Source organism: Rutilus rutilus (genome assembly GCF_951802725.1).
Source record: "Rutilus rutilus genome assembly, chromosome: 5".
NCBI lineage: Eukaryota > Metazoa > Chordata > Actinopteri > Cypriniformes > Leuciscidae > Rutilus > Rutilus rutilus.
Genome location: NC_140213.1, coordinates 45230776 through 45258277, shown reverse-complemented (window position 1 = coordinate 45258277; position 27502 = coordinate 45230776). Strand labels below are relative to the sequence as shown.

Genomic DNA, 27502 nt, shown 5'->3' with positions numbered 1-27502 from the left:
GGCACTGAGACTTGAACCTGTGACCTTTGGGTTACAAGTCCTACGCCGAACCATTAGGCCACAACCAGTGTATCACAATTTCCATAAAAATATGAAGCAGCACAACTGTTTTCAACATTGATAATGATCAGCAAAATGTTTATTGATCAGCAAATCATCATATTAGAATGATTAGTAATGATGCTGAAAATTCAGCCTTGATCTCAGGAATAAATTACATTTATTCTTGAGACTTCTTTCAAAAACATTAATATATCTTACCGACCCCAAACCTTTGAACGGTAGAATGTGTGTTGATATGATATATTCTATATATTTCTTTATTTCTTGTGTTACTTCTTCTGTATATATTATTTCTTCTGCCTTCCTTCTGCTCACTTTGTTCCCATTTTGATAGGGTAAGCTAAATGCTGTTTCATATGCCTTTTTACCCAGAAACCCTTCAGACATCAAACAGTACTGTAACTTGAATTTTAAATTTGAGAGGCGACTCTGACTCCTCTTTTCAGAAGACCACACACGTCACTGCTCATGCCATAAATGCTAAGTATATGATGTTTACACAAGTGTACATGAGGCAAACTCCTCTAAAGTGGATTATCATTTTTCCTCTTAATCCCTTAAATAGCCATACATGCAGCGTTTGCCTTATGTGTGAGGCTGTTTGAGATGTTACATGGACTCTATTGCTCTTAAAAAGACTCTTTAACCCCTCTCTGTAGAGAAGATCCAAGCCTCTCCATTCATTCATATCATTTCTGTGTTTGTATAGTACGACAATTTTAGTATTTCTCCTTACACTTCATTTCTTTGACAAAATAAACAACTGTCTTCTGTTTATCCATCCTTTCTACACACACACACACACACACACACACACACACACACACACACACACACACACAGATGCATTGTTTTTCAAAGCGAAGAGATAAGCAGTGTGTAAGTGAAGCATCAGAGGAATTGTGGTTTCACACTGTTTCACACAGTTTCTACTTCATAACAGAAAGACGGTGATTTCTGTGTTGCAACATTAAATATATATTTTATATATACACTCACTGCCATTCAAAAGTTTGGGGTCAGTAAGATTTTTTGTAATGTTTTTGAAAGAAGTCATTTATTTGATCAAGAATACAGTCAAAAACACTAATATTCTGAAATATTACAAGAAGTTTTCTTTTTTTATATATATATATATGTTAAATCTGAACTTTCAGCAGTTATTACCTCAATGTCTCATGATCCTTTAATAATCATTAGAATATGCTAATTTGGTTCTCAAGGAACATTTGCAGGATTCTTTGAGAAGAAACAACATTAATTTGAAATAGAATATTTAGTAACGTTATAAAGGTCTTTAATGTCACTTTTGATCAAATGAATGTGCCATTGCTGAATAAAAGTATTTATTTCTTTTTAAAAGGAAAACTGCCCCCAGACTTTAGAAAGGTTTGGTTATTTGCCATGAATTCTAAAATGGCCGACAGGAGTGAGCCAATGGGAATTATTAAAATCTTAATTTGCTTTACTTTTTAAAATCTCTAATATGTGACATGGTAACCCGCAGAAGTCTGACCTCTTAGCTCTCGTCTCTGAGATCATCATCATCTTTCTCCTTCCCCTCAGCTTTGCTCATGCTGTGATATGAACTCTCTGTGGCTTCATGTGTCAGACGAGGAGAGGAGTGAAGCAAAGGTCACTTTGTCTACACAAGATGCCCGTATAGCGTTTGACCTTTACTGACACACACACACACACTAGTCTCTCCGGTACAGTTAAAGAGAGAGTGTGTGTGTGTGTGTGTGTGTGTGTGTGTGTGTGTGTGTGTGTGTGTGTGTGTGTATGTATGAGCTGCATGCATGGCTGGTGTGTGTTTATGAGCTGTAGCTGCAGGGAAGAAATGGGGTATATGTTTTTGATCAGCGCTGGTTACATGAGCTACAGTCCAAATCAGGATTAACACCCACATTTATTGCGTCTAGCATTATAATAACCTATATTATTTTGCCAGTCAACTTTATCAACATATATATATTTTTAGTTAAAGGTGCATTGCGCGAGAGTCTGAGTTTTCGCAGAACTACGCCCCCTCTGGCGGCAAGCGAAACTGCAACCAGAGGTGTGCACGCTCACGGACCACACGCACACGCACGCTTGCACGAGCTCGAGCTGGTCATAACCCAAGGAGCATCAGCCGCACAAATCTTTTGTTTACAATCATAATGTCTTCAGAGGTAATAAAGTTTTAAATCTGCAAGTAATTTAAAATATGTGAAAGGAAAGGCAATTGAGTAAATAACACACTTATGTGTGAGGGAAAAAATGGGGGTAGTAGAAAACTTCGTTTTTTATTCCCATCTATCTCCATGTTGAACTGTGTTATGTGTTTACTGTATCCACTTATGACTATTATTATGGAAACACGTTCATGAACAATATAAGTTATAACTTTGTAAAAGCTCAAAATTGTAATCATGATACCATACCATACACAGTCGGTCAACAAAGTACACCCAAATGTCTCAAGGTAATAAACAATCAAGTGGCACTATGACGTTACCATAAAAGCCAAACAGGCTAATCCGCCGAAGATTTGCGGGGGTTTAGCCTGTTTTATTGATCAGCTAAGTAGCATATTCCAATAGCAATACATCGTAATTAAGCAGTAATTTGCTCAAAATTTGTGTCTAAGTATCTAACTTATATATCAGCATTTTATATCACAATCATTCTGAACCTGATCACTGACAATGGTAAGTTAGTAAAACCTATTCCGATTGTACATTTATCTAGCTTACGCTAAAGCATTACACATTTTATGGATCGTCATTTATTGTCATTATTGGCCGTATCAGACATTAGAGAATGGGATATATCTTACCTTTTTATCAAGAAAAAAGCCAACTGAGGATCCCGTTTGAGCCCTAGAGCAGACCGGAGATCTCTCCATTTGTTGAAAGCCTTCCCTATGTTTACTCTCGTCTTACCCCGACGCCTGTCTGACTCCAATTTGGACCTTTTGTTTGCACTAGACAAAAGTTCTCTTTTTTTTTTTTATCTTACGTGGAGTTTGCGTTGGTGTTTGAAATGAACTACAAGCCGGTCTCTTAGAATCCATTTTCTACGGAGAATGGCGGCGTCGGCGCATACACAAACCTGCCAGACATATGAGCGTGCCGTGAACGCGCATGACGTCACGCCCAGTCTCAGATTCCGACCCGAATCCCTCTTATTTATTTTACTGTACAGGATTATAGAGGCAATCGCAGTGATCAGAGAAGGGCTCAGTCAGCCCATCAGGCAATTGTTTAAGCATGTATGGGTTAGAAAACGGGTATTTTTAACATGAAAAGTTGCGCAATGCACCTTTAGTTAATGTATGAAATGATTGACAACAGACCATTACTGAAAATTAATGCACACAGAGATGCTTATGCTGCCATGATAGGAAGAATATTTGCTCATTAGTTGTGCATGATTTTTATTTATTTTATTTGTATGTTTTTATTTTAATATGTTCTAATCAAAACAGTCACTGAAATTGAAATTGCCACTGAAAAAAATATTTGCATGCATTCAAGATGATTTTATAATTTGGACAAGTGTAATGTGACCTACACAGTTGCAACAGTAGTAGGGCTATTTAAATCATTCTATAATAATAATACTACTGGTTGCATTATTATTATTATAGAATGATTTAATCATCCTATAATAGTAGGATTTATTATTACCTACTATTATTACCTACTATTATTATTTACCTACTAAGTATATATATATATATATATATATATATATAAAAAAAATATATATATATATATATATATATATATATAATATATAATATACATACATATATATAAAGCTATTTTTTTATTAGCTTTTATTCTTATATTTTCAGGTTTAATTTATAATTTTAAGTAATTTGTGCTTTTTGTCTTTTTACTATTAGACCTATTTGGTTTATTTTTCTTTCTTTCTTTCTTTCATATATATATATAATTAAATTTTTTATTATTATTATTATTATTATTCAGGTTTATTTCAAATAATAAAAATAGTTTAACCATAATAATTTTGAAAACCTGTAACTGCTTCTTAGCTTTGCAGTTTTAGAACCTTATAGAACCCTTAGAACCTCTGTCAGCCAATCAGAAACAAGCGTTAATGAGTGCCATTATGAATTAATTGCATAATTCTAAATGGGCTGAGACTGTTGAGGTGATCTGTGTACTGCAGTATCTCATTATGACCACTAGATGACAGTGTTTCACCTGAAGATTGTATGTGGTGACATCATGCACGTGGCTTCTGGGAGAACAGTTAGTGTAGGGAACTCCCTTGAGCAATGCTGGAGTTTCACACAAACACGTGAGTTTCCAAAGGCATGCCTGACCTCCTGTGTGCTCACGTCATCATCCAGCTGCTCCAGAGTCTTTCCAAGTGGAGTTTCCCTGTGTTACACTTTCAAGTGAAATCATCTTAGTGATGGATACTATTTATTTTTAGGCCTTTTGAGCAGATGATGACTCAATCATCAGTAACCTGATGAATCATTGTCAAAGTTTTCACTTTTCCTATCCTGTTTTTTTCCACACACAGATGACAACATCAAAATGTTCACACAGATCTGCAAAAACAAAACAAAAATGCTGTATTTTGCTGTTTTATGCTAGTCCAGTAGTTATCTATGTCATTTTGTAAAGAAACATTATGCGCCGAAAGAAACACATAATACACATGCGTTTTTGTGGTTTACACAGACACAAAAGCTTTCAAAAGTTTGCCTTCATGCCCCCAAAATGGTATTGTCGTGTCAATAAATGACCAAAAAGCATTACAAGTTTTTAGTTTTCTGAGAGAATTATAGACACAACAACTAATGAACCAATGAGGGACAGGTGAGAAATAACTCAATTAATAACCATGACAACCAAAGACAAGCAGGAACATGTGAACAAAGGAGACAGGAAACAAAGAGAAACAAAATAAAAGTCCTTGAAAATGAAACCAAAACACTGGCATAACGTGATGGGCTGAAGGGGGGTTATTTCTCAATTTACTGTCCTACTTTTATTGTTCTTTCTAACTATAAAGGTTGCAAAAGCCAAGGCATTTTCTTGATCTTTAGCTATTTGAACATCGTCAGCTCTGACGGCAAACAGAGCCGTTACTGGGTGAATTCTTCATTTAAAAGCTGTGTTTAAAATCTAAGAAACTGACAAACAAAATGTTCTCTATTTAGAACGTGACCGTAACACACATGGGTTAGTTCTGCCTTGGATGCATTACAGCGATCGCATGTTTAATCTGTAAACAGTTTAGCCAAGTTGGTTTCACAGTAGAGAACTTTCATCTGAATCAGATCCCATTCACTCGGACATCATCTCAGGTGACTTTAGATATGGTCTTGGATGAAGTGACAAACCTGTAGACACTGAGAGAGAAAAATCAGTTTTTTGAAGATTAAATTGAACAAGATCACTTTAATTAGCAAAAATATTACCAATAAAAAAAGTCACTTCATGTAACTATAGGCCCAAATGCTGCCATTGTTTGACAGTTTAATCTAGTTTGGCAGCCAAGAAAAGATGAGCACATGGGAGTTTCCAAGGGAAAAGCTTCGACAAAAAGAACTTTGGCAAGAGAATCGTGAGACTCTGAAACAAATACAATAATCTGGGTGTAACACAATTGATTTTACCAGCTAAAGACAATTAGGGTAGAGTGGGGGAAAACGCCCCCCCTTAAGGAAAATGTGACATTACAGTGAAACAAAACATAAATGTGACTAGAATTGCCATCCCGGTTTTGAGTGACTATGGCAGGAGTTATTCACCAAATATTAAAATTGCTCAGCCTTCATAATTAATTAGTATTTTCACTGAAAATATTTTTGTACAAAGGGGGCGTTTTGCCCCAGCGGTGGGGTAAAACGCCCCCCAAGGTGGGGTAAAATGCCCCCTTTCTTACCAACCAGTTTGCTTCATAGATCAACAGCAAAATTAACAGACAATAGTTTTTAATCTCTAAAGGTAAAAGGCAAGTAATGTATCAACATGTATATATATTAATATTTATTTCAGCAATGTTCAAAATAGGCAAAATTAACTACCTTCCATCAGTGAGCTAACTGTGCTAGCAAGCTAACTAGTTAATGCTCACTTGAGATAATTTTTTCATGTTTTGTTCAAATATTTTTATTTTACCACCTAGTTATACTGCATTAAGTGTAAAACAAAGGATTTGATAGACAGAAATATTTTATTATAGTAATTATGATAGAGAAACTATGCCCCCAGGGGGGGGCGTTTTACCCCTCAGCGTAGGGGGCGTTTTACCCCACAAGCTATGAGTTTTTTAAAAAAATTTTTAATTTTTAAAATATAATTATATTCCTTATAAATAATATATGATCTCAAACTACAGACTTCACTATTCATCTATCATACATCACTGTGATATCCTGCAGAACAATATTCTCTTAAACACTTATTTACTAATATCTGAAAATTATAGCATTTACCATGTAATCCTCTTCTCTTCAAATGTGTCGCTGGTGTCAGCTTATCCATAGAGATTTGTATATCCCCGTTATCAACGTAGTGTATAGCAACAGTAAAAATGTATCTTGACTACTTTTAGTGGTTATTTTGGGAAAAATAGGTGGGGGGCGTTTTACCCCAGGGGGGGCGTTTTCCCCCACTCTACCCTATACATCACTCACTTATCCAACCATTGGAAGTAAGATTCAAATTTAAGTATGGGATTGCAATTTGCTTTAAACAGCGAGTAATATTAATTCCTAAGTAATTAAATCCTGATTTTGACATACAAAAGGGCAAGTCTGTATCCAAAATCTGAACGTCAATGGGTTTATAGGGAAGCAAATACTTTTAGTGAAGTTTAGTTTAGCGTACCCGTAGTCTTTTAATATTTTCACAACTTCACAGACGTATGATAGATTTATGATAAGGAAACTTAATACTCGACACCCATTCTTTTAATACCACCAATAAACGATCTGAGTGACGATAGTGGCTCTATAGCCAAAATAAACCGCTACGGGTTCAGGCTTTCTGTCAACAGCTTATTTGTGACACTGGCCGCCTTTTGGTTGACGATAAAGCAAGCGAGTCCTGGAAGTGAATTTTGAGCCGAATCCAGATTTGTCTAATGCAAATAAATAATTCCATTCGACTCTATCAAATGCTTTCTCGGTCTGTAGAGAAATAATCCCTTCAGGACTAATGTCTGATGCAGAAGAATGCACAACATTGAGAAGAGTGACGTCCCTTAATGAAGCCCGTCTGATCTTGTGAAATATCTGGTATTATATGCTCTTTTTTTAGAGGCCAATACTTTAGATAATATTTTAACATCCGCATTTAAAATGAACATTCTGTCATCATTTACTCACCCATCCAAACCTGTGTGAGTGTGCAAATCCCTCTGTGTGGATTTGATTGAATCCTTTAATCTCTTAAAGTTGTAAAGGATTATCCAGATTTCTCTTTTGATCGTGTTTAACTGTGGGGAAAGTTTACATTAGCCTGGAATGTTAACATAAGAGAATCCTCATGCGTAAATTAATCATATTTTTGAATCTATTGTAATTTTCTTTAGATATTTTCCTAATCTTCGGAATAAGCTGAGATGCTGATTTACTGGGCGAGAAGACGGTCTGCCTTTTTGCCGTGTTCGTAAAAAACCTAGCTCATGCAAAAACCAAATCACACTCGTTTTTTTCTATCAATAATAAATCAAATATTGTTGGCTTAGATTCTCTCTGTATAACTCTGGCGTTGGAGCCATAGCATATTGGTGATCAATATTCTGTATAGATTCAATAAGTTAACTATTTGTTTATTGAAAAGATGACCTGATACACTAACGTACCGCCCTTGGGGATCTGAAATCGTTCCAGATGCAGTAAATAGTGTTCTTTTGTGAATTATTTTCACTATGCCTCCACACATATGGTCAAAACTGGAGTGGTAGACCTGGCCAGCCCAAGGCTTCCTAAGTCTGTTATGATTTTCAGTACGTGTTTCCTGTAGAAAGGCTATTTATGTACTTAATCACAGCTCTCTTTTTTAAATCTCTGTCTGTATTTAATCTCCTCATATAATACGTTCTAGATTTGTCCGTTGAATAAAGACAAACCGCAGCTCACAGCCATCTCTCGACTACCAATGATCCAAGTCCATCTACTTTTGAGTTTTTTATTTTCCCTCAGAGCTCCCGACATAATGTAACGAGAAAAGCATAAAATATAAAATCAGGCATACAAATAAGTGTATAAGCGGAGCACAAGCGCTATTAACAGACACAATACCGCATTAACAAAACTATAAATGCAAACCATCATTTTTGGGCCAATCAACGGTAAAGTTATACTATTGAATAGCCTGTTAAATGTGCAGTTAGCGATATCTGAGACACGCTGTTGATATTTAAAATCCCCAAAACAAACACACCCCTGTATTTTGATAGCCCCGCCCCTAAATTCACAAACATGCTATGCAACACAGGCTCCTCCCCCTTAATGAATGGACACGCTCCTTAATGCTGATTGGCTACAAGTGTGTTTTGGTGCTCGGTCAGATCCACTTTCAACAGCGTTTCTCAGAAATTGCTTACTGCACCTTTAATTAGCACAGATAAGTAAAGTGTTAAATAATATAGCAGACCTGTCACTTAAAGCATTTTAAACCTGCTTTCAATTGCAGGATCAATGATACACTTAATGAATTACGAAAATAGGGCATTGCAATTGTCAACACAGAGGAAAGCATATAAACCACCAAAGTGCACTTAAAAAAAAAAAAAGGGTGCACTGAAATGTGAAATGTCTCAGGCCTGCCTAGTAGCTAACATGACTCTTCTGTAATTCTCAAAATTGCTGCAATGATATCAAGAGTTATTCACGTGTAGCAATCCGTTGAGCTTCATCAGGCGTATTACACAGCAATGTTTCATCCTCAGCGAACTGGTAGTCGTACAGCTGGAATTGTACATCCTTCTGATACAGCAACTGTTTGATGGGTTTTAAAGCGATGTCGACGGAGATGTCAGGATAGATCCTCAAAGAGTCTTTGTATTTTTCCTCATGTTGTCCGGCCCATTCTACAGCGCTTTTTCCTTCTCCTGGAATTTATGAAAACACACATCGAGTGGGCGTGGAGGAGGACCTTCCCATGGTCCTCTTTAGGCAAAAACATTTATTCCAATTTGGGAGATTTTTCAATAAAAACTGACCTTTCTCACCGTTCTCTAGACTGTATAAGATCCTGAGATTCGCTGTCCGTCACCGGATTTCAATCCAGTCTTGTCTTGTCTTTCAGAGTTTTATTTCGGCCCCAGCCAGCGCAGTGAAGTTATCGCCCGTGAGTGTGTGTCTGTGCCACACAAGAGACACTGGAACCATTAGACCATGCACTGATTCTTGAAGAGACACTTTGACTCTTGGATCAAAGCTGAGATGTTTTCTTTTATCGGAGCGTGTTGCTTTGTTCGCTCCTGGCTCATTGAGAGGTGTTATGATCTGACGGGCTTCTTAAGACTTCCCAGCACTATACTGGTTCTCATTGTGGGCTGGGCATTTACAGCCGATTCGTTCTTACTCATTTGTTCTTGCTATTAAAACACTTCTAAACATGATTTATATGACTTAAACAGCTCTATCAAATCATGTATTTATCAGAAACAGTCAGCTCTGGCGACACGCGTCTTAAAGGGTTAGTTCATCCAAAAATGAAAATTCTGTCAGTAATTACTCACCCTCATGTTGTTCCCACCCCGTAAGACCTTCGTTCATCTTCGGAACACAAATTAAGATATTTTTGATGAAATCTGAGTGCTGTCTCACTCCTCCATAGGCTTCTAAGACATTATAACTTGCTGGCCCAGAAAATGTATAAGACATCGGTAATATAGTCCAAGTGACACCAGTGGCTCAATCTTAAGTTTATAAAGCGACGCGAATACTCTTTGTGCGCAAAAACAAACAAAAATAACGACTTTATTCCACTATTCATTCCCTTCTCTCTTAATTTGTGTTCCGAAGATGAACGAAGGTCTTACGGGGTTGGAACAACATGAGGGAGAGTAATTACTGACAGAATTTTCATGTTTGGGTGAACTAACCCTTTAACCTCACAATGCCAAAAAGGAAAAAACGCTGATGTGTACTTCTTTTTCTTTTTCTCAAGAGGAACCACTAACCAGCAACCTAGAGGAAAACCATATTAGTTCAACGGCACGGAAACTTAAGTCAGAAGCATATTAGACATATGAATGAAATACTTGCTAAAAGTGTCCCACAAAATGGGTTACAGATTAAAGGTATTTTCTAAGTTTAAAGCTACTGTAGCTACTTTTCATTTAGTTAGATTTTTGGGTAACACTTTATTTTACAGTGTCCTTGTTACATATGCTACATGTACTTACAATAGTATTAACAGTCAATTATGCATAATTACATGTAACTAACCCTCAACCAAATCCTAATCCTACCCTAACCCTATAGTAAGTACATGTAGTTGCTTAATATTACTCAATACTTAAATATATAATTACACTGTAACAATGACACCTTCAAATAAAGTGTACCCGATTTTTGTTGTAACTATGTAAGGGTTTTATTGGCATGTGAGAGATATGAGGTTTTCTGTTTCCATCCCTCCACCTTTTCTTCTCTCTTTGATTTGTAGAAGTCCCTTCTTGAGGAGACAGTAAGGCGTGAGTGTGAAGAAAGGGAAGAACTGACAGCAGCGCTGACTCTGGCCAAAGAACAGCTTCAGGAACTCAGACGCTCCACCCTTCAGACACACAGCCGACTCTCCAGATCCACAGTTACGAGTTCAGACCTCCCCGTCCCCAGAGTCAATCCCAGCCCTTCCCATCCTCAGATTCGCAACCACAACACTTCATCCAAACCGCCCGTTCCTGAGAGTCATTCTGCTAGCGTGGGAAGAAGTACGGCGTCCTGGCATGGATCATCCCGGCTAACACCCATCCTGCCCAAAATCAGCAAACAGAGAGTCGCTTCAGTGAACGACCTGTGCAAAAGCTTCGGCAGGGTGAGGAGCGGACAGGACAAACCCTGATTCTCCCTAAAGACCCCTAGATTGTGTGCTCACTGTTCTTCTAGGTGTCACGTCTGTTCATGTTTTGATGTCTTTTATTGTCTAGTGTCATGTGACTCTAGTGTCGTGAGACTACAGTAGTTTCGACATGGCGTGAACGCAGCATTTAGCCCTCATGTTTCCATTGTGCCTGTTGGTGAGTTCTGTTCAAGTCATGTTCAATTACATTTACATATTTATGTACTTATTGAACTTTTGGTATACTAAACTGATGTACTTAAAGTCTGCTAAATCGGAACAACTAATTTTGTACTTAATGCACGTTAGTTATCCGGAAGTAGTTCAACTAAAGATATACTTTAAATATCTTGCATTGAAAGACTGATAGTATACAGACTAGAGATCATACTATCTTTACTAATAGTGATATTAAAACACATTTTAGGCTTAATATTAAGAAATGTGCATTGTGCAGCAAAGAAGTACTCCAAAACCAGTTTTCCAAACACACGGTGTCATGAGGACAACACTGCAATTCACTGAAGCGTCGTCGTCTTTCTTTGCACACGCCTTAGGGTGGCCATTGTGTTAATATTTCACATTTTGAGAAAGTAATTATCTGGTCTTGGATCGAGGTACAGTATTTTAGGCAGGTCTGCTCTGTTAGATTTCCTTTGTGGGAGACTGTGAGCTTTGTAACTTTGCAGATTGTACACATATACAAACATATTCATTACACACTAAAGGAAAAGGAAAACATTATCCAGCAGATGGAGGCAGTGTTGTTGTCAAACAATACCTTTACCATGTCCATCCATCCGCATCCGCTAGTGCACCTTTTGACACGTTCAAGTGAATGTGTTTAGGTTTGCATGTGTATGTTTGTGAGAGAGATCAATAGTTTGCTGCATTCATAACGGCACACACTGATGCCCCTCAGCCAAGAACATACACCCAGATTCTCACACATTTTTGAGCCGCCCACAGATGTGCTCACTTCCAAAATGTCATTCACCGGCCGTAACACCACCCTTTCATGGGCTAATTTCCCACACAAACATTCTCATGAAATGAAGTCTCATAAACGCTTGCCCACATCCACCCACGTGGATCTATCCGGCACACGGATACACACACTCTCCTATTCCTCTCCCTGGAGGGATTCTTGCTTCTTTTATCTCTAACTAACTTTGATCTCTTTGTACCAATGTCTTTCTCTTCGGTCTGTCTATCTCTCTATCTATCTCTCTGATAATGAATTCTTGGCATTAGCTGGTGTGTGGCATTGAGAAATCACTGTCTAAATCAAACAGTAATGGGTGGCACAAGTTGAAAGATTTGTACTTCCCTTAACTTTCTATTCATCAAAGCAGCACAACTGTTTGATGATAATCAAAGAAATGTCTGCATATTAGAATGATTTCTGAAGGATCATGTGACTCCGGAGACTGGAGTAATGATGCTGAAAATTCAGCTTTGATCACAGGAATAAATGGCATTTTAAAACGTTAAATTAGAAAAGTTATTTTAAATTGTAATAATATTTCAAAATATTATGTTTTACTGTATTTTGATCTAAATAAAGGCAGCCTTGGTGAGCAGAAGAGACTTAAGAGAGACATAAGATTATTACTGTCTGATAAGAAATGCCACAATTTATCAAGACGTTGAAGCCGATAGGAGGGAGAAACAGCTCATATGTGTAGTTCCCAAGTATATGCTTGGATAACATTAAAAATAATGGCTGCAATGTACATAAACTTATACCAACATCCGTTGCCATGATTTTTGGCAAAAAATAAATAAAAAATAATAATGTTTTAGTCACATAACATCGGTTAATGGAAACGGCGTAATTTCGCAATCGTTTTATTTACATTTAGAAAATATCGCTAAAGTTTTGTGCAAATCTGTAACGGAAACCAGGCTATTTAATCGCATCTGGCTTGCTTAGTTGGGGACACTTAATGTTCAACAATATCACTGCTCGGACTGTATGAGAACTGAAGCTGGACAATGACTTTTTTTTTTTTTTGCAGAACTTCTTTATAGATGAAATGAACTAATTTAATAATTGATGATCTTTATTGATGACACTTCAGACCACGTGTGCCTGAATGGCATTGGGAAGAAGTACGGCATCCTGGCATGGATCATCCCGGCTAACACCCACCCTGCCCAAAATCAGCAAAGAGAGAGTCGCTTCAGTGAACGACCTGTGCAAAAGCTTCGGCAGGGTGAGGAGCGGACAGGACAAACCCTGATTCTCCCTAAAGACCCCTAGATTGTGTGCTCACTGTTCTTCTAGGTGTCACGTCTGTTCATGTTTTGATGTCTTTTATTTTGTATATTGTCTAGTGTCATGTGACTCCAGTGTCCCGAGACTACAGTAGTTTCGACATGGCGTGAACACAGCTTCCCTTTCGAGAACGGTCACTTCGTAGCTAAACAGTGGGGAAACTCCTTTTCCTCGATAATACTGAAGCCTAAAATGTAAAACGCATTTGCAGCCGCACAGCTAGCACAGTGAGTGTCTGGCTCACTCATTGGCTGTGCTGCGGCAACTGCACATCCAATGGTGTGGCACATCTAATATAGACTTGCCACGCCCTATTTTGGCGGTCTCTGACGTGTGTTGGCGCGTTGCTAGCTCATTGGCGCGCACCGAATCCGCCAAAGACCACCAGAGACCGCCAAAATAGGGCGTGGCAAGTCTATATTAGAGACCGAATTCGCCATTATAGCAGATTTATCTCCTTCAGAGACACACTTCACATCTCTGACTCCTCTGCAAGCCTTCGCATAGAAACAAGCCGTTTTACAGCGGACTACGCCTTCAACACCCGAAGTCGTTTTTCTCCGGTCGCCGTTCTCCTGTGGCCATCCGGCGATCGACGCATATCCTTTTCATTGCATTATTGCTACTGTGGGTTCACCGCTGCGTTCACAAAGTCTAAAAGAGCAAGCGAGCGTTGTTACAAATGCCTCGCTCTACACGCGCCACATGCGGATGCCATCTGCACGAGGCCAACGGGCACACGAAGTGCGTCACATGCCTGGGAACCCCCAATGCTGAAGCTGCACTCTCTGCGAGAATGCCTGTTCTGTGATTGCGCACGCAGCTAGCTCTCTGCAAAGATGGCGACGCCGCTTTTCCTGCTCTTACTTTTCCCGGAGGAAAAAGAAGCGCCGCAGCCAACGACAGCCCAAAAGAATGGAGGTGAGCGAGCACACGCCGGCCACGTCCCCACGTGCCTCGTTCTCCCCAGCTCAGTCTCACTCGCCGGTCCTGTTCACTCAGGCAGACCTGCGCCCCTCCCTTCGAGCGGCGGGTCTTGTCTCCCTCGGCGGATTGGCTTATTTACATCCTGCGCTCACGGCTAGCTCTGCTTCGGACGGCAAACCGCCTCTCGCCCTCCCCCCGTTTCTTTCCTCGTCGAGCCTCGACGGAAGAAGCCGTTTACGCTTAGCCTTTACGACACAAGAGAGCTACCCCGCCCTACGTTGTGCACATCACACAGAAGCGCGTTTTCTCTGAAAATGTTCTCTCTCATGCGCTTCCCCCGCTTCCTTCCCTCCCTCATTGAGCCATGACGGAAGAAGCGCGCGGTCAGATGTGCACGCGGCTATCTCTCATGTTAAAGTCATGTTAAATAACCATTCAAACAGAGCTATAGCTGCAGTCAAGGGGCCCGCTGTAAACTGTGCACCGCTGCAAACTAACACTGTTCTCACAGCAGCTCAAACAGAGTGAGAATTAAATGTTCCCCCACAGCCCCCGCTCACAGGTGGCTGGGAACTTTCTCAAATCAGTCATTAGGCCCGTTACAAAGTGCGTACCACTCATACCGCACACTATCACTGCAGTCGACCACAGAACCACTGCTCCTACAACAGCTCTAATAGAGCAAGATATGAGTCTTCATGAATCAGTCCGAGCCCGTCATAAGACACGCTCCACTGAAATAATAAAGGAGGGCTTGTGTCTCGCGTTAGCCGGAGCACCCTCGAAAAAACCAATGAAACTTCTCGCCCCTTCCCAGTTGTCACTCTGACCCTGCCCCAGGCGAAAGCCTTTACAGTCTGCTCAACACTCAATATGTGCACAAATCACAATATAAGGGTATCAGGTCCCCCTGTGTTAGGCGGCCCGTCCCTGAACGTGTCAAACCCTAGCCACACAACCCTTGGCCTGGCAAGTCAACCCTGGTGTGTCGAGTTAGGTTATAAACACAAAGCGAGGCTGCTCGCTCCAATTCGCTCGCAGACCCCCTAAATTTCAGGCGGTCGTCGAGAGTGTGTCGATTGTGTCACGTGCTTCGCTCCGAAATACAAAATCTGTTAGCAAAAGGGGTGATAGAATTAGACCCCAAGTCGAGAACTGAACTTTTGACACACAGAGCTTTGATTCTCAGCCATTTGGAATGCCTGTGTCTCAAAATTAACTTATCCAAGAGCAAACTGAACCCCAGCCAGAGTGTGATCTTTCTGGGCACAGTTATCGACTCTACAACTATGAGAGTGCGGCTTACACAAGAGCGCGCGCTCTCTATACAGCAGCTGGCAGCCTCCTTCAAGGCAGGCGAGCGCACACCCTTAAGAAGTTTCAGAAACTTCTCGGTCTCATGGCAGCCGCATCGTCAGTACTCCGTATGGGATTACTGCGCATGCGCCCACTGCAGCACTGGCTCAAACGCCGTGTGCCAGCCCATGCATGGCAGTCATGCACGGTTGTTTTCTCTGAGGGCAGAAAATATCCCTGGCATTCGGAATCTAGGTGCGGATATGCTTTCACGGGGCAACACTCCTCTAGGCGAGTGGTCCCTGAACCCTCAGACTGTCTGTCTGATATGGAGTGTGTTCGGCGAGGCAGACGTCGACCTTTTCGCCTCGGAAACAAACACTCACTGCGCAGTGTTCTTCTTGAAGAACAGGGACGCGTTGGCCCATCACTGGCCCAGCCGCCCCCTTTATGCGTTTCCCCCTGTTTAAATGATCCCCCAGGTCATCAAACGGGTCAGTTAGAGCGGATGCCCAGCCCTCCTAGTGGCCTAGTTAGCCCTCATGTTTCCATTGTGCCTGTTGGTGAGTTGGGCTGGGTATCGATTCGATGTTCGATTTTGATTCTTAATTTGATTTTTGATTTCGATTCGACTCAATGAATATAGATTTAATTTAAATCCTATATTTATAAAAAAAGAACAGTAAACATACGTTTACAAGTGGTTAATTAATAAAAATAAATTCTCTTAAACTCCTTTTATTTTAGGTACATTAAAACAGAACCCAACTCTATATTCCAAATGCATTCAATGAATAGACAGGATTTTGATGCAAGATGAAAAATTGATGCTGAAAATTGGACGAGTCAGAACAGCCGCATGCCTTGATCAAACAGGATCAGGTTATTTTATGTTTAAGATAAAACACATAAAACCTCACAGCATTAGCTGTAACATGGAGACTGCAAGCCTATGAACAGTGGAGGAAAACTAATACTGGCTTTTGGGTGATAGATAAAGAAATATGGAAAAAATCGACCACATTTAAAAAAACGATTAATCAAAAAATCTATTGGAGCCCAGCCAAGTCAAGTCAAGTCATCTTCATTTATATATCGCTTTTAACAATATAGATTGTTCCAAAGCAGCTTTACAGTGATAATAGGAAATTAAAGTAAAGTGTTTTGGCTTTATAGCAGCTCTAGAATAAAGTTATTGTCCAGCTAAAGTTAGTTTGAGTGATTCACTTCCGTCGCAGCGATCATTAGTTATTAACTTAGGGGCCGCTAACACGACACCGTTTTAACAGAAACTCTTAAGTTCTTTCTGCGCAAACTTCAAAAACGCAAACCAGTGAGAACGCCGATGGCGTGCAGATGCGTATTACGAGTTCAGTCTATAGATATGTGCGTTTGAATATATGTGCGCAGGCGTGTAGTCCTTCCCTACAAATCAACCCTCACCTTATTACTTGTCTGGCCTTAAAATTTATAATACAGAATTTGTATCGCTTCCACGTAGCCACGTGAACCGGAATTATCCCGACAACGCTTTATATGTAGAGAGGTAAAGGGAGGGGGGAAAGGCCTTCAAAGGGGAGAGACTAGTTGACATTTCAGGACTGCTCTGTCGTCGCGTCCTGGTGCAGGTCCTTCATCAGATCTGGATACAACCTGGATCCGGCGGACTGCGGTAAACCTCGGGAAGTAAAAATTCTTCTTATGATGTAAAGAGTACATCAGGATTTATGGGAAGTGTTCCCGGTTCCAGCTGGCCTGATCTATGCAGCCTTACATTGAATTATAGAAGTCTATAATGTGTTATGTGTATGCTAAGTCAAAGAGATCTGTTTTCAGTCTGGCTTTGAACTGACAGAGTGTGTCTGCTTCCCGGACAATGTCAGGAAGACTGTTCCAAAGTTTTGGTGCTAAAAAGGAAAAGGATCTACCGCCTGCAGTGGATTTTGATATTCTAGGTATTATCAACTGGCCGGATTTTTGAGATCGCAATAGACGTGAAGGACAGCCCTATTGGTGAGTTCTGTTCAAGTCGTGTTCAAGTTTTGTTTAGTCTGTTCAAATCAAGTTCTGTTTACTTTGGATTCTTTTTTTTAAATGTCTCAATAAACTGCATTTGGGTTCTCATCTCAACTCGCCGTTCATTTACGCTAGGCTACGCTAGGTCAGATGTCCCGAGTGGTCCAGATTCTCACTGGCAGTCTCTGAGACCAGTGTTTCTCACAGAGAGACAGTCGTGTGGGAAAGCTGTTGACTGTTCTGACCTCTGTAAAAACCACACTGACAGTGAAAATACCAAAATGTATTTGAAATACATTTATTTTATGCTAAGTATACTACAATACATTTGCATATGTGTACTTAATATAAATGCCCGGCAATTGAACTTTTGGTATACTAAACTGATGGACTTACAGCAAATTGGAAAAACTGATGTGCTGTAGTACTGAGGTTCAACTGAAGTTGAACAACTTTTTCTGTTGAGGTATTCTGGGTGTGTATAGCTACGTCGGTCTCATTTTTGGACAAGCATGATTGTTTATTCCAACCACCATCCGACTGCCATAAGTTCAAGTTCACATGCTGTCTTCCAGCTAACCTCTTGAACTTTGAACCAGAGACTTTTATTCTTACCTTCCAAAAAAAGTTTTAAAACAAAAGTGTGCTATTAGACTTAATTACTAAATATACTAATATACGTAATTACTTAAATACTAACAATTTACTTGATTCTAAAATGAATTTGAAGTAAACTTGTTCTTTGTAATGGTCGGCTCAGCTACGTGACCTGCGATCCTCCTCCACACTTCCCGCTAATCTGAACTCTTTACCTCTTTCTAAAGTGAGTGGAAGAAAGTCTTTAAATAAGTGCCAACCGCAGTCACTGGGGAAGCATTTGTGGTAATAGTGTCAGTCTCAAAACACAGAAGACAGGAAGCCGAGAAGAATACATTTTTGTTTGATTTCATCATGTTTATGGAGGCGGACAGTTCCTGTTCTGACAGGTTTTTTTGTGTAGTCTTCTGGACAGTAAAACAGCTGGAAATATTCATCTTCATTAACGTCAGAAGGTAGTGTAAAAAAGAGTTTCATTCTTGTTCTGTGCAGTGCTGATAATCAAAAAATAGATAAAATATGCCTCCGAGTTAATAAAAAAGGCAATCGTGACTTCATTTCTTGTAATTGCAATGTTATACCAAACAATGTGGCTTTATATCTCTCAATTGCATCTCTCATATTTATGACTTTATGTGGCTCTTTCTCAAATTGCAACTTTATATCTTACAATTGCATCTTTGTTTCAAAACTGTGACTGTAAATATCATATTTGTGACTAGGCTACTTCATAAATGAGACTATATCTCACAATTTTGGCTTTTTCTCGTAATCATGACTTTAAATCTCACAATGGCAACATTGTTTCTCACAGTGTTCTTTTTTTATCTTTGTCTCACAATTGCCTGTTGTATTTTTACCAGGTGGAAACGAGCGTCTATCATTAGTGCTGACACATGAATAAGTCACATCGATTAGAAAGTCCAGGACGTTTCCCTGCTTTTGGCCCGAGACGCTGGAATAGGATTCAGCATCCCTGCGACCCTACATACGACAAGCGGTTTGAAGAACGGATGGATGGATGTATGGATGTATGGATGGACATGGTAAAGGTACTGTTTGATAACACCTCTGTCTCCATCTGTTGGTCTAGTGAAATCATTACAGGATATTATCAGGATATTAATATGGCATTCAGAATTTGACTTAATCAGCCTTTTACATTTTAATTGGCAATGTAGATGTGGCATTAGCGACTGCATGATATGTAAGAAAGATAACAAGTGAATTTGTTCCTTCTTACTGATTTTCACAAGATTTAGTTAGTCATAAACATTAGACTTTGTGCATATCAATATTGCTGATGATATACAGTAAAAGTTCAAATTAAAAGAGCACCGGTCTAGATCGTGATCATCAGATTATACAGCTTGATTGATTTAAACGTCTAGTGGGACTAGTTTAAATCAATCAAGTTGATTAAGCTTATAGCCAGTCTGGTTATTTCTAATAAATCCAACCATGAGTTTTTCCTGGCAGTCAGTAACTGAGACTACAGCAATGAATGAACAGTCTTCTCTTATTAAAAAGCTAAAAAAAATAAGGTTTTCTGTAAAAACTGTATGTCTTGGATATGACCTGTTCACTACTCATGTAGTTCATTAGTCATCTTGAATTGGCAAAATGTCTCCTTTATGATCGGGCCAAGAGAGTGCTTCCTGTAGCTCAAACAGTAGAGCGTTAGTGCTTGTAACGCCAAGGTCATGGGTTCGATTCCCAGGGAAAGCAAGAACAGATAAGAATGTAAATGTGTTCCTTGACATGCAGTGTAAGTCGCTTTGGATAAAAGCGTCTGCCAAATGCATGAATGAATATAAATAGTAACAATGTTTCCATCATGTAATTTCTCCTTCGTTGCTTGGCAGTGGTTGGCTGCATGGATGATAAAGTAATGTGATTCATTAGTTCGCTCGTTGTTCTAGCCAGGTTGTATTCCTGATCAGTTTTGTCCATGGAATTCATAACAACTTTCTAATGCACTTGTTCTCAAAAGGTTGTGCAATCGGCATCATACGACACTCGACTACCCAGGGATGTACAGAAAGCAACCTGTTCTAGCTTGTTTCCATCCACGCGGATCTCAATTTCTTCATCATTCGTCATTACTTTTGTATTGATTGGGCCAAGATAGTGACAATGTTTCCATCAGGAAATGCCTGAAAGTGGCTGAATGTGACATTAAATGATTCAGAACAATTCTGAACAACAACAATTTTACAAAAAAGATATTGGCGATAAAGAAATGCAGTGCAATTGCTAATTTACAAATAAAAAAAGGAGTAACTTGTTCCACTGCAAGTATGTTTTATCTCTGCCAGAATAGGCATTTTGAAAGAAAACACAATAAATGTACACTACACTTCCAGTACATGTTGTAAACATGACATAGTAAACATGCCCCTTTAAATACTAGTCAACATATCTCCTAAAATATATTTCAAGACCTGTAATCGCATGCCCAACACAAGCAGATGTTTGCATTCTATACAGTATATAGGTTCCTTTCACTGAAAAATGGAGGCCGATGAAGGCCAGGCGAACACTTTTATCTTGGTCCAAGTTTTGACTTGTGTGTGATGCTGAATTCATGCCAGTAGATGGGAAGTCAAGACAAGTAACATTTATTTGTATAACGATAACAGGCATGTATAACAGGAAAATAATGCAAAAAAGTTTGTTTCCAGAAGAAAATAGCATCACAGTCCAGCTTAAGTAAGTTCAGTGATGTTTCATTTTAGTTTTTTCAAAACAAAAGTTATTAATTTAGTTCATTTTTTAATATATATATATAGCCGCTCTGGAGTAAACCGTGATGTCATCGTTCAGCTCATTTCAGTTCTTGTATAATAGTGTCAATGCAAGGCAGATCAATATTATTGTTGAATATTAAATTAAATTAAATGTTAAATTTAATGTCCCCAATTTTTGGTCAGAAAGGTTCACTAACAAACCACATTTTAGAGTTGTGATTTTTTTTTTTTTTTTGCCATTTGGCTAAACTGATCTGTGGCGAATTACTGTCTGATAGATGAAATGTCAAGATACCTGGAGTCTGCCATATCAGACAGTAGGTTACAGACAAGCTCTGGACGCAGTTCTGTCTTATTGACCTTCACCCTATAGAGCTGGTAAGTCCCGCCCATCCGTAAAACCCCAACTGGACCTCTAGGTTGAAAAATCGTCAATGCAAGTGAATGTGAGAAAATAATTATTTTCTGGTCCCGTTTGAATTGTGCCATGAATGTGAACATATGTTGTCTGTGAATTTTTTATATAATTTTTCATGTTACAAGTTTGATAGTATATTGTATGATTCTTCGGCTAGCAGTTGTGGAAAAGACATAACGAGAAAGACTACATGTCGCCTATGTGACGTCACCCCATAACACATTTTCCCTCCGCTTGTCAGATCACGGTGCTAATGCTGCGATAATCTATGGAGACAGATCGAGATGCCTGTGTGTTTTGTATCCAAATGTCACCATTCAAACCAAATGGGCTGTTCTTTCTTCAGATTCCCGTCTGAAACGCGTCGAAAGCAGCGAAGAGTTGTAGTCCACAAAGTGCTCTCACACAAAGTCACACAAAATCAAACTTCTACCCGCTAAATTGTAGTATTCTTCACATGAAAAATTATATTAAAAATTCACAGACAACATATGTTCACATTCATGGCAAAATTCAAACGGGACCAGAAAATTATTATTTCCTCACATTCACTTGCATTGACGATTTTTCAACCTAGAGGTCCAGTTGGGGTTAGCGGAAGGTCATAAAAATTAGAAGAATATTTAAACCATATTTATACATGGCCTTCTGAAATACTCAGTTATTATTAGTCAGTTGCACAATCAAGTGGTCGGATATTTCTAAATAATAGCCGCACATCCCGAACATGAATCTTCATGCTGGCTTTGAGACAGGTAAAAAGGAAAGAGTGTTGCAATGACTGCAATGGAGTGCAGTTTCAGTTTCTTTTACATGTCTGATAAATGATTGAGTGAACACCATTACTGCATTCCTGACATACAAGAGTATTTATATAATAAATCCACTTTATCACATTATTGTTTATGTTATCTTTTATTTGAAGAAAGAGTCATTTCAGTTAAGTGACTGATGGATCATGTTCTGGGAGACGCTGAAGAGATTTCAGACAGTTGCAGTCTGGAAATAATTTTTATTTTTTTATTTTTTTATTGAAGCAGGGCAGTACAGAAAACTGACAGGAAACATAGCGAGACAGTGGAGACTGGGTTGGGAAAGGGCCACAAGCCATGACTCAGCTTGAGCCAACTTAAATCAGCCAGAACAATTTAAGACTATCGTCTGTGTCTGCAGTCTGGAAACATCAGAGTCAACATAAACCTGCATCAGACGACATTTCTCTGAGGGCAGAGCATGACAAGTTGAGCAATCTCATGTGCTTTAACAAGGAAACTCTGTTTAGACATAAAGAGCAGGACGCAGCTGCTATGGTCTGAGAATTCTGGGAATCTGGGACAAAGTTCATCATGGCAGACAGTCTCATCTATCAGACAATAATTTGAGCACTAATTTCCAACAGATCAGTTTAGGCAAATGGAAAACAAATGCCTAATTTTTTCCACAAGTCTACGGTGTGGTCTGTTAGTGAACCGGGTGCATGGCCTTTCTTCTGATCTGACAAAGCACTTTAGTTGCAGAATTTATGTAGGCATAATAAAATCACTTAAGTAACTGCAATGGGAGTTTTGGCATATGGTTATAATACTGTGGTGGCACCATGTTACAAAAACGCTATCAGATGGGACTTTGATATATACACTCAAAAAATAGCTCTTTTTCTGAACATGATTCAATCCTGGACAGTGGCAAAACCCAATAGAATCAATGTACAACTAACTAGAATCAATGGTTTTAGTTGAACTTTATCCAGTGGTTTTCATTTCAATTTAATCGTTCAAATAATCCTACATTAATGCTTCTTGTTAGGCCTGTGAGTTAAACAGCAACAAACTAAACATAACTTCAGTGTTGGCAGTCTAGAAGTACCATAGCGGTTGCTTTATTATTACAGCCATTTGAATTCGTGTTAGCAGATCCTCAACCCAACCACAAGATCAACACTTTGCTCACCCTAAAACCACTAACCTAACAGGAACTTTTAAATATCAACATAATAGAACATTAAACATTAACAAGTCTCTTGTTTTTCTCATCTTGCCAAAATAAAAGAGCATAAAATAACATGTTGATTCAACATTTACTCTCCCAATTCAGCCCTGTGTAAAGCATAATGAGAACTTTCCACCTGTTTGATTGAGTTACTGGCACGGTATGGATAATTGGAGCGAGGACTCAAGTGCAGGAAAAGATGTTTATTAAGTAAAAAAAACAAAAACAAAAACAAAAACTCCCCGTGAGGGAAAACAAGACAGGTCTCAGGTAGGAACACAAGGGAACATGGACAACGAACCAGCACAGGACTGCAAACAAAAGAGGGTAACGAACAAGGCAGGTGAGGCAAATGAATCAATAATCAGGTAACAAGATGGGAGGGGCCAGACAATTGACAGGAGTGCACATGGCACAAGGAATACAAGACAAGCCATGTGCTCACAACAAACCAGACTAGACACAAACACATTGTTCTTTTTTTAGTGTACCATGGTAAATATGTAGTACCATGTAGTATAACGTGTTATGCCCATTGAGACATCACATTTAATGCATCTTCAACATAAAATTAGTTGTTTTTTATAATTTGTTGCATGATTATTGTCGGTAAAAGTGTTTTAACTGAAACACTGTGTGTTAGAACACCTCTTGGTAACTTATAGGCCCTAGTGCTAAGATGAGGTTCGGTCGATCCCGTCATAAGTGATGAATCGAGACGCATTACTTTTAGAATTTAAATGCATCTCCGGCCCACATGTTTTCTGAGCCTTCAGCCCAAACTGAGATATTCAACAATAGAGATCCAATGCTTTTATATTTCTTTAATTTAGTTTATTTTGGAAGTGAAAAGGCTGTAAGCTGTGCTTTGCAGCAAAGGAGTTGTACACTGTTTGTGATTAAATTGACCAAGACACGTTTTAATGTATGTGGTGTAAAATCAGTGAGTGGATTACATGTGGCTCACAAGCCAAGCAAAACGCATTTACATGAGATTTTAAAGTAGAGTTTTTATGTCAAAATGTAAACAGACATGAATAAATGCAGCAAATAAGTGTATATGCAGAGCCAAATTAAGGTAACCGGCAAAAAATAGTAAAAAAATATAGGCGTTTTCTGTCAGTTAAACCTGAAACCTGAAAAAAGAACAGAGCCGAAGGTATTTACTGTACATGACCTTACATGCTGTCGCATTATTGGCTTTTTTGGCATTATTGATTCAAGATCAAGCGTGTAAGATTAAGTTGTGCTTTTATGCCATTTTTGGGCACAGAATAAAGTAACTTCAGAAAAAAGAGAAGTTGTGCTTTTATAAAAATATAAAAGTTCACAATAGTATTGGTGCCTTCATGTAACCTAAACTAATTAATAATTTATAATCAGTCACTCAGTGGACCATATAATTAAACTACTGAATGGATGTTGTTTAGTATAAATATGGACAGATACGCTTGATTCTTGATGCGCATATGTGAGCGCCATCAGCGTTTCACACAGGTTCGCGTTTAAAGTCTGTGTAGAGAGAACAATGTCGTCTTAGCGGCCTCTAATTTAATAACTACTGATCTGCAACGGAAGTGAATCAATCAAAACTAACTTTAGCTGGACATATCTTTATTCAAGAACCGCTATTAAGCCAAAACAATCTCTGTTACCTTCAATTATCCGTTTGTTACTGTATAGCCGCTTTGAAACAATCTACATTGTTAAAAGCGCTCTATAGAGCTGGTAAGTCCCGCCCCCTTCGCTAACCCCGCTGGACCTCTAGGTTGAAAAATCGTCAATGCAAGTGAATGGGAGAAAATAATTATTTTCTGGTCCCGTGTGAATTGTGCCATGAATGTGAACATATGTTGTCTGTGAATTTTTTATATAATCTTTCGTGTGAAGAATGCTACAATTTAGCGGGTAGAAGTTTGATACGGTTAGACTTTGAGTGAGAGCACTTTGTGGACTACAACTCTTCGCTGCTTTCGACGCGTTTGAAACGTCACCACCACTCGCACACGGACACTAGCTCACGGATCCCGCTAAACATGACTGTGTCTTTGGTGCACTTCACCGCCTTCTTTCAGGGAGAGGACAAAATCGTTGAGGTTGGCGAAAACCACGGGTAAGTCAACTTTATGGGGTGACGTCACATAGGCGACATGTAGTCTTTCTCGTTATGTCTTTTCCACAACTGCTAGCCGAAGAATCATACCATATACTGTCAAACTCGTAACATGAAAGATTATATAAAAAATTCACAGACAACATATGTTCACATTCATGGCACAATTCACACGGGACCAGAAAATAATTATTTTCTCCCATTCACTTGCATTGACGATTTTTCAACCTAGAGGTCCAGCGGGGTTTTACGGAAGGGGCGGGACTTACCAGCTCTATAAATGAAGATAACTTGACTTGACTTTCTTTATGTTTGGGGTACTAGACCCCCAATACTGTACTTGTAAAGCTAATAATGCTAATATTCTCTTTAAATTCTTCTAAGTACTCAGAGGCAGAGGTGGGTAGAGTAACCAAAATCTGTACTCAAGTTAAAGAACTTATAGAAATAATTATTCAAGTAGAAGTGAAAGTAATAATTCCTTTCGTAGGAGTAAAAAAAGTATCCAATGAATAGTTACTAAATATATAAAAGTTCACAATAGTATTGGTGCCTTCATGTAACCTAAACTAATTAATAATTTATAATCAGTCACTCAGTGGACCATATAATTAAACTACTGAATGGATATTGTTTAGTATAAATATGGACAGATATGCAGGTCACTGGCCAGTATCAATTTCTGATCCCTTTCCCCATTTGTTTCCCCTCAAATTCCTGTAGCAAAAAAACAAAGATAAAAAAAAATATTTTATTTTCTGTTCCTGGAAGCCTGAAATATTTCTAAATCATTATTTATAGTGAAGAGAAGCCACATCTAAACCACATCCAGGAAACATTGGCTTAAATTCCTTTGTGCCCCCACTGGACCACCTGATACTGTACTTGTCAGCATTTACACTTACTGTACAAAGCTGTACTCACACAGGACTATGCATTGTGTAAAAGCTGTTATAATAAAAACACACAAATTTCAAACGCAAAAATAAACTAGTCAAATCCTATTAAGTTTGTAAAAAAAAATAGCTGTAAGTTATGAGATAATGTTATATACCTTAAGAAAATATGAGTCACTGACATAAGAAACCGAGTAAATACACGTTTACGTTTTGTTTTTATTTACGATAAGATCAGTGTTGTGGCTTCTTCATCACTGACGGAGTACCAAAAGGAAATGATGAACTTGGGCCAGCATATAGCCATGAAGCAACAGGTTCTTGATAGCAGGTCCGGTATGTATCTGTGCTCAGCCTTCATGTTCTGACGACATTGACTTTATTTTCTTTATGGTTGGGGTACTAGACCCCCAATACTGTACTTGTAAAGCTAATAATGCTGATATTCTCTTTAAATTCTTCTAAGTACTCAGAGGCAGAGGTGGGTAGAGTAACCAAAATCTGTACTCAAGTTAAAGAACTTATAGAAATAATTATTCAAGTAGAAGTGAAAGTAATAATTCCTTTCGTAGGAGTAAAAAAAGTATCCGATGAAAAGTTACTAGTTATTTTGGATCTGATTCAGAACAAGCAAGATGATGATTTTACAATAGGGATGTTTTCTCTCCATTATGTCCAAGCGTGAAAGATGGCGTGTCAAATCGTACAGTACTTTTTTAAAATAAACAAACTAAAATGCCACCTCTTTGTTAGTAGATAATCTGACAAGATAAAAACTGTCTGATGCACATTCTTCTTTAAGTACACCATTCAGAAGAGCTTTTCTTGTAAAGTCATGATATCAACCTAATACTGTTTATGTTTTGTTAAGAGCCTGAACATGAGAGAACTAGGTAAATCAACGACATAACATTGCAGCCGTCAAAACTATCTATGATGGTCTGATTAACAGCTGTGGTTTGGCCCGCTGAAGTTTTTTGGTGTGTGTGTGTGTGTGTGTGTGTGTGTGTCTGTGGCCAATCTTGACAGGGTTTTAAGGAATTACACGTGTCCTGATCCAGAGGAAGAAATGGATAGGGCACCCTTCCTGAACTACAGGCCCACT

General features: G+C 38.8%; 1 protein-coding gene across 1 annotated transcript in view; it reads left to right on the top strand.

The window, feature by feature from the left end:
• Nucleotides 1-11572, top strand: part of lekr1 (Leucine-, glutamate- and lysine-rich protein 1) — a gene marked incomplete at its 5' end in the record, with an annotated part of 99561 nt that extends 87989 nt beyond the window's left edge. Inside the window, 2 exons of the mRNA XM_084410011.1 lie at nt 10722-11090; nt 11219-11572. Coding sequence (XP_084266137.1) covers nt 10722-11090; nt 11219-11266 — 417 coding nt within the window. The 3' untranslated portion in view covers nt 11267-11572. The remainder of the gene's footprint in view (nt 1-10721; nt 11091-11218) is intronic.
• Between the last annotated feature and the right edge of the window lie 15930 nt (nt 11573-27502).